General features: G+C 47.4%; 1 protein-coding gene across 2 annotated transcripts in view; it reads left to right on the top strand.

Moving 5' to 3' along the window:
• The first annotated feature begins 9,071 nt into the window (after nt 1-9,071).
• The window catches only part of SP3 (Sp3 transcription factor), a 46,609-nt gene continuing 38,805 nt past the window's right edge, over nt 9,072-16,875 (top strand). The window contains exons 1-2 of one of the 2 annotated variants that reach the window (XM_056534931.1): nt 9,072-9,411; nt 9,888-10,006. In XM_056534931.1, the coding sequence (XP_056390906.1) occupies nt 9,917-10,006 (90 nt within the window). In that variant the 5' untranslated portion in view covers nt 9,072-9,411; nt 9,888-9,916. The other variant, XM_056534930.1, reaches the window with a different exon arrangement.

The following is a 16,875-nucleotide window of genomic DNA, read 5'->3' as shown; positions in this document are numbered from 1 at the left end:
TTTGCATCATAAAATGCACGTGTTTTTACTTTTGGGAGACATCAGAGGGCTTCAAAGTTCAGCAGCAATTTTCCAATTTTCCACAAAATTTCCAAACTCACTATTTTTCAGGGACCAGTTCAGGTTTGAAGCGGATTTGAAGGGTCTTCATCTTAGAAATACCCCACAAATGACCCCATTATAAAAACTGCACCCCCCCAAAGTATTCAAAATGACATTCAGTCAGCATTTTAACCCTTTAGGTGTTTCACAGGAATAGCAGCAAAGTGAAGGAGAAAATTCAAAATCTTCATTTTTTACACTCGCATGTTCTTGTAGATCCAATTTTTGAATTTTTACAAGGGGTAAAAGGGGAAAATGTATATTTATATTTGTAGCCCAATTTCTCTCGAGTAAGCACATACCTCACATGTCTATGTAAATTGTTCGGCGGGCGCAGTAGAGGGCTCAGAAGCAAAGGAGCGACATTGGGATTTTGGAGAGTACGTTTTTCTGAAATGGTTTTTGGGGGGCATGTTGCATTTAGGAAGCCCCTATGGTGCCAGAACAGGAAAAAAAAAACACATGGCATTCCATTTTGGAAACTAGACCCCTTGAGGAACGTAACAAGGAATAAAGTGAGCCTTAATACCCCACAGGGGTTTCACAACTTTAGCATACGTAAAAAAAAATTCTTTTTTTCACTAAAATGTGGATTTGCCCCCCCAAAATTTCACCTTTTTGCAAGGGTTAATAGCAGAAAATACCCCCCCAAAATTTGTAACCCCATCTCTTCTGAGTATGGAGGTACCCCATAAATTGACCTGAAGCGCACTACGGGCGAACTACAATGCTCAGAAGAGAAGGAGTCATATTTGGCTTTTTGAGAGCAAATTTTGCTCGGGGGGCATGTCGCATTTAGGAAGCCCCTATGGTGCCAGAACAGCAAAATAACCCCCACATGGCATACCATTTTGGAAACTAGACCCCTTGAGGAACGTAACAAGGGGTACAGTGAGCAATTACCCCCCACTGGTGTCTGTCAGATCTTTGGAAGAGTGGGCTGTACAAAATTTTTAATTTGCACAGCCCACTGTTCCAAAGATCTGTCAGACACCAGTGGGGTGTAAATTCTCACTGCACCCCTCATTACATTCCGTGAGGGGTGTAGTTTCCAAAATGGGGTCACGTGTTTTTTTTTTTTTTTGCGTTTGTCAAAACCGCTGTAACAATCAGCCACCCCTGTGCAAATCACCTCAAAAGTACATGGCGCACTCTCCCTTCTGGGCCTTATTGTGCGCCCCCAGAGCACTTTGCGCCCACATATGGGGAATCTCCGTAGTCGGGAGAAATTGCATTACAAATTTTGGGGGTCTTTTTTCCCTTTTATCTCTTGTCAAAATGAAAAGTATAGGGCAACACCAGCATGTTAGTGTAAAAAATTTATTTTTTTACACTAACATGCTGGTGTAGACCCCAACTTCACCTTTTCATAAGGGGTGAAAGGAGAAAAAGCCCCCCAAAATTTGTAAGGCAATTTCTCCCGAGTACGGCGATACCCCATATGTGGCCCTAAACTGTTGCCTTGAAATACCACAGGGCTCCAAAGTGAGAGCGCCATGTGCATTTGAGGCCTGAATTAGGGACTTGCATAGGGGTGGACATAAGGGTATTCTACGCCAGTGATTCCCAAACAGGGTGCCTCCAGCTGTTGCAAAACTCCCAGCATGCTTGGACAGTCAACGGCTGTCCGGCAATACTGGGAGTTGTTGTTTTGCAACAGCTGGAGGCTCCATTTTGAAAACAGTGGCATACCAGACATTTTTCATTTTTATTGGGGAGGGGGGCTGTGTAGGGGTATGTGTATATGTAGTGTTTTTTACTTTTTATTTTGTGTTAGTGTAGTGTAGTGTTTTTAGGGGACAGTCACACGGGCGGGGGATTACAGCGAGTTTCCCGCTGCGAGTTTGAGCTGCGGCGCAAAATTTGCTGCATCGCAAACTTGCAGCCTGATACTCACTGTAAGCCCCCTGCCCATGTGAATGTACCCTGTACATTCACAGGGGGGAACCTCCAGCTGTTGCAAAACTACAACTCCCAGCATGCACAGTCTATCAGTGCATGCTGGTAGTTATAGTTTTGCAACAGCTGGAGGCACACGGGTTGGGAAACACTGAGTTAGGAAACAGACAATGTTTCCCAACCAGTGTGCCTCCAGTTGTTGCAAAACCACTACTCCCAAACATTCTCAGGCATGCTGGAAGTAGTAGTTCGGCAACATCTTTAGAGCCAGATGTTGCCGAACTACAACTCCCAGCATGCTTAGAGTTGTAGTTTTGCAACATCTGGAGGACTACAGTTTGCAGACCACTAATACAGTGGTTCCCAATCTGTGCCCTTCCAGATGTTGCAAAACTACAACTCCCAGTATGCCAAAACTGTCCAGGCATGCTGGGAGTTGTAGTTCTGCAACATCTGAAGGGCCAGATGTTACAGAACTACAACTCCCAGCATGCCTGGACAGTAAGGGCATGCTGAGGATGTGTAGTTTTGCAACATCTGGAAGAGAACAGTGGTCCCAAAACTGCGGACCTCCAGATGTTGCAAAACTGCAACTCCCAGCATGCCCAGATGCCAAGGGCTGTCTGGGCATGCTGGGAGTTGTAGTATACAGGGTCCCAATACAGCAATGCATGTCGCTTTACGGCGACGTGCATTGCTGTAAAGGGCCCGACCGCGGCTGAAGATCCACTCACGTGTCGCCGCCGCCGTCTTCATCGCCGGGATCCGGGTCTTCAGGGACGAGGTAAGTACTCCCCCGTCCCCCGCCACGTCCTCCGGTCTTCCTCCCGTCCTCTCCGGACTTCCAGGGGCCGGGCAGGGCGGGAGGAAGTAACTGCCCCCCCCCCCCCCCTGCGATTGGTCGGTTAACTAACCGAAGAATCGCAGGGGATCGGAGGAGGTGGCCGGCTTGCCACCTCGCTCCTATACTTTAGCATGGTCCTGGCTTTCTGTGACAGCTGGGATCATGCGAAATTACCGGGCGGTCGGGTCCCAGAGACCCGATCAGCCCGGTATCGCCGCAGATCGCAAGGGCGATTTCCCTTGCAATTTGCGGCGATCGCCGACATGGGGGGCCTACATGGCCCCCCTCGGCGTTTGCCCTGGATGCCTGGTGAAGGATTTCAGCAGGGATCCGCTTCCGATCTCCGCCAGGTGAGCGGCGGAGACCAGGAAAAGACCATGACGTATGCATACGTCATGGGTCCTTAAGACCCAGGGTGTGATGACGTATGCATACGTCATGGGTCCTTAAGGGGTTAATATTGTATGATGTTCCTCTTTGCATAATTTGTATGTGTTTGAAGATCCTCTATTCCATCTCCAAGTTTTCCATGTGTCTCTATAGAGAATAATGTCACGATACACGATATTCTCAAACGTAAAGTTAGGATTTTAATCAATGTGTTATTCCATGACTAAGGACCTGTAACGGTCCAAAACGCGTCAGTGTCTGTCCTGATGCAAGTTTGTATCCGATGACCCTATAATAAAGTACCTGTTTTACCGCCTCCAGTGCTGGACATCCCTTTTTGTTCTTGCTAATTCACTTTTATTTTATTTAGCCCTCATAGGGGGCTATAGCATGACATCTTTTGATTGCATATACTGATCAATGCTATGCCATAGCAGAGCATTGATAAGTGTTATCGGTGCTCTGCTGCTCAAGCCTACTAGGCAGGCTAAGAGCAGCAGAAGACGGATGGTGAGGAGGCAGGTAACGGCCCTCCCGCTGTCCTCTCAGCTCATCAGGAACCACATCATGGCTTCTATAGGGTTAATGCCGGACATCGGCCCAATCGGCAGTGCCTGGCGTTAACTGTGGGTCCTGGCTGCCCATAGCAACCGGGACCCATCAGGATTAAAGCTTTCTCTGCTCATGAGAAAGGTTTAAACCCTGTTAACGGGACCAGGGCCCTCGGTCCTGAACCCATTACCGGCCCATGACATACACGTACGGCATGGGTCGGCTTCCATTCTATAACGCGGGTCCACGGCGTGGCCCCACGTCATAGTGGGTCAGGCCCGGAACCTAGCAATGGCCGGGACCCTTTGCTTATAGCATGCGGCACTGATCGCTATTAACCCTTTAGACGCGGCGTTCAAAGTTGATCACCGCATCTAAAGTGAAAGTTACAAAGTGCCGGTTAGCTCAGGGGGCTGTTTGGGATCGCTGCGGTGAAATTGTGGCATCCTGAACAGCTGTAGGACACAAGGAGGGTCCCCCTTCCAGTCTCCTAGTGCCGATTGCCGAATGACTGCTTAGTGCCTGAGATCCAGGCATGAGCAGTCAAGCAGCAGAATCATTGAGCAATGTTATCCTATGGGATAACAATGCTCAATGTAAAAGATCAGTGTGTGCAGTGTTATAGCCCCCTATGGGAGCTATAACATTGCAAAGAAAAAGTGAAAAAAAAGTTAATAAAGATCATTTAACCCTTTCCCTAATAAAAGTAAGAATCACCCCCCTTTTCCCATTTAAAAAAAAACAGTGTAAATAAAAGTAAAAACAAACATATGTGGTATCGCCGCGTGCGGAAATGTCCGAATTATCGAAATATATAATTAATTAAACCGCATGGTCAATGGCGTACGTGCAAAAAAATTCCAAACTCCAAAATAGCGTATTTTTGGTCACTTTTTATATCATGAAAAAATATATAAAAAGCGATCAAAAAGTCCAATCAATACAAAAATTGTACCGCTAAAAACTTCAGATCACGGCGCAAAAAATTAGCGCTCATACCGCCCCATACGTGTAAAAATAAAAAAGTTATAGGGGTCAGAACATGACAATTTTAAACGTATTAATTTTCCTGCATGTAGTTATGATTTTTTTTCTAGAAGTACAACAAAATCAAACCTATATAAGTAGGGTATCATTTTAACCGTATGGACCTACAGAATGAAGAGAAGGTGTCATTTTTACCGAAAAATGTACGGCGTAGAAGTGGAAGCCCCCAAAAATTACAAAAATTTTTTCTTAAATTTTGTCACACAATGATTTTTTTTTCTGTTTCGCCATAGATTTTTGGGTAAAATGACTGATGTCATTACAAAGTAGAATTGGTGGCGCATAAAATAAGCCATGATATGGATTTTTAGGTGCAAAATTTAAAGAGTTATGGTTTTTTAAAGGTAAGGAGGAAAAAACTAAAGTGCAAAAACAGAAAAACTCCGGGGTCATGAAGGGGTTAAGTACCAGGATGCAAGGGCGTACCTGTACGTCCTTCATCCTGGTGGGGTTTAAGTATAACATTATATATCCTGTACAGTAAATTACATAAATGTAAAAAAAAAAATTACAAACCCCAGAATTGCTATTTTTTTTATAACATTCCAGAAAAAAAGTAAATAGCGATTAAAAAGTCAGATCAAAACCAAAATGGTACCGATACAAACAACAGATTATGGTGCAAAAAATTAGCCCTGATACAGCCTGGTACCGTATATACTCGAGTATAAGCCGACCCGAATATAAGCCAAGGCCCAAAAATCCCAGGAAAAGTTATTGACTCGAGTATAAGCCTAGGGTGGGAAATACATCATCCCCCCTGTCATCATCCAGACCCCCGTCATTAACCCCCTCATCATCACCGCCTGTCATCATCCCCCCTTCATCATCACCGCCCGTCATCATTCCCTTGTCATCATCCCACCCCCCCCTTCATCATCCCCTTGTCATCATCCCACCCCCCTCTCATCATCCCCTTGTCATCATCCAACACCCCCCTTCATCATCCCCTTGTCATCATCCCACACACCCCCTTCATCATCCCCTTGTCATCATCCCACACCCCCCCTTCATCATCCCCTTGTCATCATCCCACACCCCCCTTCATCATCCCACACCCCCCTTCATCATCCCCTTGTCATCATCCCACACACCCCCTTCATCATCCCCTTTTCATCATCCCACACACCCCCTTCATCATCCCACCCCCCCCCTTTTATCATCCCCTTGTCATCATCACCGCTTGTCAATGTCTGATACAGTGGTCTTCAACCTGTGGACCTCCAGATGTTTCAAAACTACAACTCCCAGCAAGCCCGGGCAGCCATCGGCTGTCCGAGCTTGCTGGGAGTTGTAGTTTTGAAACCTCTGGAGGTCCGCAGGTTGAAGACCACTGCGGCCTTCGACATCATCCAGTGGATTTTCATGAGGGACAAGTATATTGTGCTCCTATTTTAGTACTTTTGGCAAGTAGTTTTTGTTTTTTTTTACATTTCCACACCTCTGAATCATGTTTGTTCTTTCTTCAAATCCTTGCGCCAATTCTGCAGTGTGCACAGTGCAGCAGAATCTCATTGAAAACAATAGGGGGCTGCTGTACTGGAATTTTTCAAATGGGCCCTTAGGGCTTGTTCACACGAGCGGATTTCTTTTCAAACTCAAAGCAGATCTCCCACTGAGAGTTTGAAAAGGAGCGGGGCCTCTGTGTGCTACCCGCAGGAGATTTTTGCTAGCAGAATCTCTGCTGTTGAAAATCCGCCACAGACCCTATTGACTTCAATGTGGTCTGTAGCGGATTTTCATCAGTGGAGATTCCGCTGGAGAATATCTGCTGCAGGTCGAACAGAGGCCCCGCTCCTTTTCAAACTCTCAGTGGGAGATTCGCTGCAAGTTTGAAAGAAATCCGCTCGTTTGAACGAGCCCTTAGGATACATTCACATGTAGCATTAATTTAAATAAGATTCTGCAGCAGTGTACACACGGTGGAATTTCCGCAGCAAACCGGTTCAATGTTTCTGTGGATTTTGCTCAGAAATGCAATGTAATCTATAAAGACGTCACATTTCTGAGCAGTTTTAGTGCCACCGAATCAAGCAAATGTGCAGAATATCCACCCGCATTTTCTGGGCAGACATTCCACACATTTTTGGATATGTGAACATGTGGTCACCAGCAGAAAATATGCAGCATAAATAGTATGTTACTGTACCATATGTTTGCCCTGTTGTATTTCCACATGGAAGACAAAGTTCCATCAATTAACCCTTTAACAACGCAGGACGTATATTTACGTCCTGTGCCGCCACCTGCGCTCATCAACGGCCAGGACCTGCGGCTAATACCACACATCGCCGATCGCAGCGACGTGCGGTATTAACCCTTTAGAAGCGGCGGTCAAAGCTGGCCGCCGCTTCTAAAGCGAAAGTATCTCGGCTAGTCAGTCGGGCTGTTCAGGACCGCCGCGGTGAAACGCGGCGTCCCGAACAGCTTGCAGGACACCGGGAGGGCCCTTACCTGCCTCCTCGGTGTCCGATCGACGAATGACTGCTCCGTGCCTGAGATCCAGGCAGGAGCAGTCAAGCGCCGATAACACTGATCACAGGCGTGTTAATACACGCCAGTGATCAGCATAGGAGATCAGTGTGTGCAGTGTTATAGGTCCCTATGGGACCTATAACACTGCAAAAAAAAAAAGTAAAAAAAAAGTGTAAATAAAGGTCATTTAACCCCTTCCCTAATAAAAGTTTGAATCACCCCCCTTTTCCCATAAAAAAAAAAATAAAACCGTGTAAATAAAAATAAACATATGTGGTATCGCCGCGTGCGTAAATGTCCGAACTATAAAAATATATCATTAATTAAACCGCACAGTCAATGGCGTACGCACCAAAAATTTCCAAAGTCCAAAAAAGCGTATTTTGGTCACTTTTTATACCATTAAAAAATTAATAAAAAGTGATCAAAAAGTCTGATCAAAACAAAAATCATACCGATAAAAACTTCAGATCACAGCGCAAAATATGAGCCCTCACACCGCCCTGTAAGTGGAAAAATAAAAAAGTTATAGGGGTCAGAAGATGACATTTTTAAACGTATAAATTTTCCTGCATGTAGTTATGATTTTTTCCAGAAGTACGACAAAATCAAACCTATATAAGTAGGGTATCATTTTAACCGTATGGACCTACAGAATAATGATAAGGTGTAATTTTTACCGAAATATGCACTGCGTAGAAACGGAAGCCCCCAAAAGTTACAAAATGGCGTTTTTTCTTCAATTTGGTCGCACAATTATTTTTTTTCTGTTTCGTCGTGAATTTTTGGGTAAAATGACTGATGTCACTGCAAAGTAGAATTGGTGACGCAAAAAATAAGCCATAATATGGATTTTTAGGTGGAAAATTGAAAGGGTTATGATTTTTAAAAGGTAAGGAGGAAAAAACAAAAGTGCAAAAACGGAAAAACCCTGAGTCCTTAAGGGGTTAATGGATGTGGATTCCGCCAAAACTACAAACAGGTTCATTCTTTTGACGGAACATAGATCCACATCATAAATTCCGCTGTGTGAGCTGTGCCACAGTCTCCTATTAAAAGCAATGCAGTCTGATACAGGAAAAATCTGCAAAGAAAGCTGCGATTGGTTGCTATGGGCTACAAGTATTAATTTTATTCTTTTAGACACAAGTTTTGTTATGTCAGACTTTATGTTCACTATAAGGAACATTAGAGCAAGATGTTATTTTCAGTTACATAGTTAGTACGGTCGAAAAAAGACATATGTCCATCAAGTTCAACCAGGGAATTAAGGGGTAGGGGTGTGGCGCGATATTGGGGAAGGGATGGGATTTTATATTTCTTCATAAGCATTAATGTTATTTTGTTCCATAAATGTATCTAATCCTGTTTTAAAGCTGTTAATTGTTCCTACTGTGACCAGTTCCTGAGGTAGACCGTTCCATAAATTCACAGTCCTCACGGTAAAGAAGGCGTGTCGCCCCTTGAGACTAAACTTTTTCTTCTCCAGACGGAGGGAGTGTCCCCTCGTCCTTTGGGGGGGTTTAACCTGGAACAGTTTTTCTCCATATTTTTTGTATGGGCCATTAATATACTTATATACGTTTATCATATCCCCCCTTAAACGTCTCTTCTCAAGACTAAACAATTGTAACTCCTTTAATCGCTCCTCGTTACTCTCAGGAATTCCTGTTTTCACCTTCTGTACAGGGATATCCATATCTGACCTCTAAAATGTCCCTATAAGGTATTTTTTTTTTTACTTATAATTTACTACTTCCATCTAAAAAAACAAAAAAAAAAGTAAAAACTGTGTGTGAGAATTATCAGCTCTCCGCCGCCATCTCCCCCTTTATTTCAGGGACTACTACACTCCGGCGTTAAAGGCCTAGGCCGTGACAGAGCGGGAGCACGCAGGCCTCTCAGCAACTGGGCCGCGCTCGTGCACGCCCCCAGCGCTCATTGTCTGCGATAGTAAACACAGGGGACGCGCACGTCACGCAAAGCCTCACAGGAAGCACGCGTCACAGCCACGTAGGCGACTGACAAGCGTCTCGGCCAATAGGCGTCGCGCCTCCTCAACACCACGGCCAATAACGCGGAAGGAGAAAGGCGGGCCTTCCGTACGTATGACGTCTCACGCTCCCCCGTACTGGCTGCAAGCCCCACCTTTTGTGTTTCCCGCACCGTCAATCAAAATAGGAAAAAAAAACGCGCCTGGTTCTCTCGGTCCGCAGCGCGCCTGTGATTATTATTACTCTAATCATGTTACGCGTCTAATAAAGCGACCGCGGCCTGCGCAGCCCTGCCCGCCCGGGCCTGCTGCCTTTCATCTTTTGTGGATTGTACATTTTTATTTTTTTTTTAATATCCTGCCACAAACACAATGACCGGTACGTAACCAAAAGAATCCGCCGTCTGCATGGGAAAAAGAGCGCGAAGAGCCTCCCTAGGAGTCCTCGCCGCGCACTGAGGTGGAGGGGGGAGAAGCGTGAGGGAGGGAAGCGGGGCCCGGCAGCTAGGTGAGGGGAGACCGGGAAACCCCGCAGGCTTCAGTCATGGCGCCGCCTGATCGTGTCACTCTTGTCTTCTTCCTCAGCTCCCGAACAGCCCGTGAAGAGAGAGGAAATGGCCGCCATGGAGGTGGACGGGCAGAGCGAGTATCTGCAGCACGGCAACAGCAGCGACGACAGCGACCAAGGCGGCGGTGGCGGACAGGTAAGAGCTAGGCCCCCGTGCTAGGCCGCAGCGGCGGCGGCGTCATGTCTGGGGGCCCCTCCCGGGCACAGGGCGGAGGGGGGCGGCGGGCACGGGACGGGGGCCACTAATAGACACCAAAATAACGGCCACAAGAAGCGTTACTTCCTGTGTCAGCTCCTCCGGAGGAACGGCCACCCCCTTCTCCCAGTGTCAGGTGCCCGCCCATTGTGGGTAGGACGCTCCGCCGTCAGCGCTCGTTGTGCCTGGCAGCAGGCTCGGGGCTGGTGCTGGCGATGCCGGAGCGGTAAGTGATGAGGAGCGGCGGCTGGATCATAGACAACCCCCCCTAGGGGGAGGGCAGATGTCCTCCTGAACCCCCCACCCCTCTACCTCCCCGGCTCACCCTCCCACCGCTCCTCCTCCCTGGTGGCCGGCTCTGGAGGGGCTCACCCCCCATCCTACCCCGGTGCCCCTCCACTCTGCTACACCGGGCAGGTGCACTGCCTCATGGCTTGACCTTGAAATGGTTTAACCTATAACTACAACTCCCAGCATGCCTGGATGGCCAAGGGACACAGTGTCCTCTTGTATGTCGCAGTCCTCTCATTTCAGGGTAGTTATCCCATGCTGAGACTTGTAGTGTCCTGCACAGCCACAGGCCACAGTTGTGTATACTAATAGTGTAGGTGTGGTATGTCAGATCTCCGTGCTGAGACTTGTGGTTTCACCATCCCTGTATAGCCACAGACTGCTGTAATATACAGAGATACTATATCAGGTGTTGTATATCAGCCCTCCTTGCTGAGACTTGTAGTTTCAACATCCCTGTATAGCCACAGACTGCTGTTATATACAGAGATACTATATCAGGTGTTGTATATCAGCCCTCCTTGCTGAGACTTGTAGTTTCACCATCCCTGTATAGCCACAGACTGCTGTTATATACAGAGATACTATATCAGGTGTTGTATATCAGCCCTCCGTGCTGAGACTTGTGGTTTCACCATCCCTGTATAGCCACAGACTGCTGTTATACAGAGATACTATATCAGGTGTTGTATATCAGCCCTCCGTGCTGAGACTTGTAGTTTCACCATCCCTGTATAGCCACAGACTGCTGTTATACAGAGATACTATATCAGGTGTTGTATATCGGCCCTCCGTGCTGAGACTTGTAGTTTCACCATCCCTGTATAGCCACAGACTGCTGTTATATACAGAGATACTATATCGGGTGTTGTATATCGGCCCTCCGTGCTGAGACTTGTAGTTTCACCATCCCTGTATAGCCACAGACTGCTGTTATATACAGAGATACTATATCGGGTGTTGTATATCGGCCCTCCGTGCTGAGACTTGTAGTTTCACCATCCCTGTATAGCCACAGACTGCTGTTATATACAGAGATACTATATCAGGTGTTGTATATCAGCCCTCCGTGCTGAGACTTGTGGTTTCACCATCCCTGTATAGCCACAGACTGCTGTTATACAGAGATACTATATCAGGTGTTGTATATCGGCCCTCCGTGCAGAGACTTGTGGTTTCACCATCCCTGTATAGCCACAGACTGCTGTTATATACAGAGATACTATATCAGGTGTTGTATATCAGCCCTCCGTGCTGAGACTTGTAGTTTCACCATCCCTGTATAGCCACAGACTGCTGTTATACAGAGATACTATATCAGGTGTTGTATATCGGCCCTCCGTGCTGAGACTTGTAGTTTCACCATCCCTGTATAGCCACAGACTGCTGTTATATACAGAGATACTATATCAGGTGTTGTATATCGGCCCTCCGTGCAGAGACTTGTGGTTTCACCATCCCTGTATAGCCACAGACTGCTGTTATATACAGAGATACTATATCAGGTGTTGTATATCAGCCCTCCGTGCTGAGACTTGTAGTTTCACCATCCCTGTATAGCCACAGACTGCTGTTATACAGAGATACTATATCAGGTGTTGTATATCGGCCCTCCGTGCTGAGACTTGTAGTTTCACCATCCCTGTATAGCCACAGACTGCTGTTATATACAGAGATACTATATCAGGTGTTGTATATCAGCCCTCCGTGCAGAGACTTGTGGTTTCACCATCCCTGTATAGCCACAGACTGCTGTTATATACAGAGATACTATATCAGGTGTTGTATATCAGCCCTCCATGCAGAGACTTGTGGTTTCACCATCCCTGTATAGCCACAGACTGCTGTTATATACAGAGATACTATATCAGGTCTTGTATATCGGCCCTCCGTGCAGAGACTTGTAGTTTCACAATCCCTGTATAGCCACAGACTGCTGTTATATACAGAGATACTATATCAGGTGCCTCTGAACATTAAAGAAGTGATCTGGTTGCTATGGGCAACTCAGCAACTGTTCCTCTGGAGAGGGTTTGATTCCCCCCCCCCCCCCCCCATACTACTTGGCCAAGTGCAGGTCAGCCCTCCATACTGATAATTGTAGCTTCACAGTTCACTGTTGTATATGCATATAGCACTATATCAGATGAGGTATGTCAGACGTCCATGCTGAGACTTGTAGTTCCTTGCACAGCCACAGACCACATATATGTATGCTTATAGCGTTCGATCAGGTGTGATGTTAATCCTCTATGCTAAGACTTGTAGTGCGCGTATAGCCACAGACCACTTTTATATACATGTATACCTCCTGTTCAGGTGTGGTATTTCAGTAATCCGTGCTCCTAAATGTAGCTACATAGATCACTGTTTGTGCACTTATAGCTCGAGAGCAGGTGTGCCATGCTGAGACTAGTAGTTTCTCAATGCTTGTATAGCACCATGCCACTGTTATATACATCCATACCACTAGTTGAAGTGTGGCATGTCAGCCCTCTATGCTGATAATTGTAGCTTCATAGATCACTGTTGTGTGTGCTTATACTGTTAGTGCAGGTGTGGTATGTCGGCTCTCCATGCTGAGACTTGTAGTTTGCTGAGACTCCTTTTTAGCAACAGACCACTGCTGTTTTTAATGCTGATACTACTAGATCAGGGTAGGGATGTCAGCGCTCCATGCTGAGACTTGGTTTCCCACTCCCTGTGTAGCCACGGACTGCTGATATATACACATACACATACACACACGCGCACGCACACCCCACCCACCACTGGTTCAGGTGTGATGTCAGTCCTCTATGCTGAGACTTGTAGTTTCTCACTCCCTGTGTAGCCACAGACTGCTGATATATATACACACACACACACCACTGGTTCAGGTGTGATGTCAGTCCTCTATGCTGAGACTTGTAGTTTCTCACTCCCTGTGTAGCCACGGACTGCTGATACACACACACACACACACACACACACACACACACACACACACACACACACACACACCCCTGTAGCTGGTCTGAGCACTGAGGTGAGGCAGTACACAGGCATACAGCCTCCAGCCATACACTGTGTGCCTGAAGGCTGTATGTCTGTGAGGGGCCACTGCCTACCTAATGTGGGGCATCTACAACCTAATGGGGGGGGGGGGACTATACTGCCAACCTAATGTGGGGTAACTATGCCGCCGACCTAGTGTGGGGGAACAATGATAAGGACCGTATCATGGTAGAGGGGTAGTCTTGTACTGAGAGTATATCCCAAACTCTATATATTAACTGTAAAAGTTGGGGGTCATCTTATATGCCGGAAAATACAGTAGTTATTTTTTTAGCAGTAGTAAATTAAGATATGACCTATATAAATTAGGTATCCTTGTAACCGTATGGACCTACAGAATAAAGATACCGTATATACTTGAGTATAAGCCGAGTTTTTCAGCACGATTTTTCGTGCTGAAAACACCCCCCTCGGCTTATACTCGAGTGAACTCCCCCACCCGCAGTGGTCTTCAACCTGCGGACTTCCAGAGGTTTCAAAACTACAACTCCCAGCAAGCCAGGGCAGCCATCGGCTGTCCGGGCTTGCTGGGAGTTGTAGTTTTGAAACCTCCGGAGGTCCGCAGGTTGAAGACCACTGCGGCCTTCAACATCATCCAGCCCCCTCTCACCCCCTTTAGTTCTGAGTACTCACCTCCGCTCGGCGCTGGTCCGGTCCTGCAGGGCTGTCCGGTGAGGAGGTCGTCCGGTGGGATAGTGGTTCCGGGCTGCTATCTTCACCGGGGAGGCCTCTTCTAAGCGCTTCGGGCCCGGCCTCAGAATAGTCACGTTGCCTTGACAACGACGCAGATGCGTCGTTGTCAAGGCAACGGCTCTATTCCGGGCCGGAAGCGCGGAGAAGAGGCGCCCCCGGTGAAGATAGCAGCCCGGACCACCTCCTCACCGGACCACCTCCTTACCGGACAGCCCTGCAGGACCGGACCAGCGCCGAGCGGAGGTGAGTACTCAGAACTAAAGGGGGTGAGAGGGGGCTGGATGATGTTGAAGGCCGCAGTGGTCTTCAACCTGCGGACCTCCGGAGGTTTCAAAACTACAACTCCCAGCAAGCCCGGACAGCCGATGGCTGCCCGGGCTTGCTGGGAGTTGTAGTTTTGAAACCTCTGGAGGTCCGCATGTTGAAGGCCGCAGTGGTCTTCAACCTGCGGACCTCCGGAGGTTTCAAAACTACAACTCCCAGCAAGCCCGGACAGCCGATGGCTGCCCGGGCTTGCTGGGAGTTGTAGTTTTGAAACCTCTGGAGGTCCGCAGGTTGAAGACCACTGAGGGCGAATGATGAGAAGAGGATGATGAAGGGGGGGGGGGGTGTGGGGATGATGAAGGGGGGTGGGGATGATGAAGGGGGGGGTGGGATGATTACAAGGGGATGATGAAGGGGGGATGTGTGGGATGATAAGGGGATGTGTGGGATGATGACAAGGGGATGATGAAGGGGGGATGTGTGGGATAAGGGGATGTGTGGGATGATGACAAGGGGATGATGAAGGGGGGATGTGTGGGATAAGGGGATGTGTGGGATGATGACAAGGGGATGATGAAGGGGGGATGTGTGGGATAAGGGGATGTGTGGGATGATGACAAGGGGATGATGAAGGGGGGATGTGTGGGATGATGAAGGGGGGATGTGTGGGATGATAAGGGGATGTGTGGGATGATGACAAGGGGATGATGAAGGGGGGGATGTGTGGGATGATAAGGGGATGTGTGGGATGATGACAAGGGGATGATGAAGGGGGGATGTGTGGGATGATGACAAGGGGATGATGAGGATGTTAATGACGGGTCTGGATGATGACAGGGGGGATGAGGTATTTCCCACCCTAGGCTTATACTCGAGTCAATAACTTTTCCTGGGATTTTGGGTTGAAATTAGGGGTCTCGGCTTATACTCGGGTCGGCTTATACTCGAGTATATACGGTATGGTGTCATTTTTACCAAAAACTACATAAAATTGGAAGCCCCCAAAATGGTGGGTTTTTTTTTTTCCAATTTTGCGCCTCAAATATTATATTCTGGTTTTGCCATAAATTTTGTGGTGACATGATTGATGTCATTACAAAGTACTCTTGGTGAAAAAAAACAAGCCCTCGTATGGGTCTGCAGGTGCAAAATTGAAAGCGTTCTGATTTTTATAAGGTGAGGTGGAAAATATACGAAAGTCCAAAAATGAAAAAAACCTGTGGTCCTTAAAGGGTTAAATGCACTGATTGGTTCCAAAAATTTCCAACTGAAATTATTTTTTCATGCTGCCTATGAAGCCATTGTCTTTGCAGAGAGAGCATGTCTCATCACTGCAGCTACTTAGACCAAACTAATCAGGCAGCTGGAGTTCAACCAGATAAGACTCAGAAGTGGGTTGGGTCCAGTTCACATTATATGCAGTTTTGCAAAGTTTTCTTATTCATTGTGCATTAACCACTTAAGGAACCAGGGCGTACCTGTACGCCTTTGAGATTTCTGGTCCTCAGCAGGCATCCCGTGACAATGCCTGGGGGGGGGGGCGTGATGCGATCAATAGCGGGGGGTGGTTAAAGTTCGGTTCCCAACAGTTGTCTCCCGCCCACCCCCCAAACCCCCCTGACGCTCTGCCCGGACTATCATGGGTGGGCAGAGCGGGGGAAATGTGCTTGGACTGGAGGTCCCTCACCAGAGGCAATCTTCCTCTCTGCGGCAGCGATCATCCTTTCTGTGCCGAACCTTCATTCAACTGACGGGTGAGTTGTTGCCTAGCAAGATCTGGAGGGCCACAGTTTACAGTGGTCTCTAAGCTGTAGCCCTCCAGATTTTGCACAACTACTTCTCCCAGCATGCCCAGACAGCCGTTTGCTGTTTTGGCATGCTGGGATTTGTAGTTTTGTAAGACTTAAAGGGGTACAGTTTGGAGATCACTGTGCAGTGGTCTCTAAACGGTTACCCTCTAGATCTTGCAAAACTACAACTCCCAGCATGCCCACACAGCAGTTTGCTGTCTGGGCATGCTGGGGTTTGTAGTTCTGTGACAACTGGAGGGTCACAGTTTGGAGATCACTGTGCGGTGGTTTCTAAACCGTGGCCCTCTAAATCTTGCAAAGCTACAACTCCCAGGATGCACAAGCGGCTGTCTCGGCATGCTGGCAGTTGTAGTCCAGCTGTTGCATAACTACATCTCCCAGCATGCCCTTTGGTGATCAGTACATGCTGGGAGTTGAAGTTTTGCAACAGCTGGATGCACACTGGTTGGAAAATACTGAGTTAGGTAACAGAAACCAACTCAAGGTTTTTCAATCATTGTGCCTCCAGCTGTTGTAAAACTACAACTCCTAGCATGCACGGTATGTCAGTGCATGGTGGGAGTTGTACTTTTGCAACAGCTGGAGGTTTGCCCTCCCCATGTGAATGTACAGGGTACATTCACATGGGTGGGGGTTTACAGTGAGTTTCCTGCTTTGTTTGAGCTGCTGCAAATTTTCCGCCAAAGCTCAAAC

This window comes from Hyla sarda, chromosome 8 (genome assembly GCF_029499605.1).
Source record: "Hyla sarda isolate aHylSar1 chromosome 8, aHylSar1.hap1, whole genome shotgun sequence".
NCBI classification, from domain to species: Eukaryota; Metazoa; Chordata; class Amphibia; order Anura; family Hylidae; genus Hyla; species Hyla sarda.
Note: the sequence above shows the minus strand (reverse complement) of the source record. Positions and strands in the feature narration are given on the sequence as shown.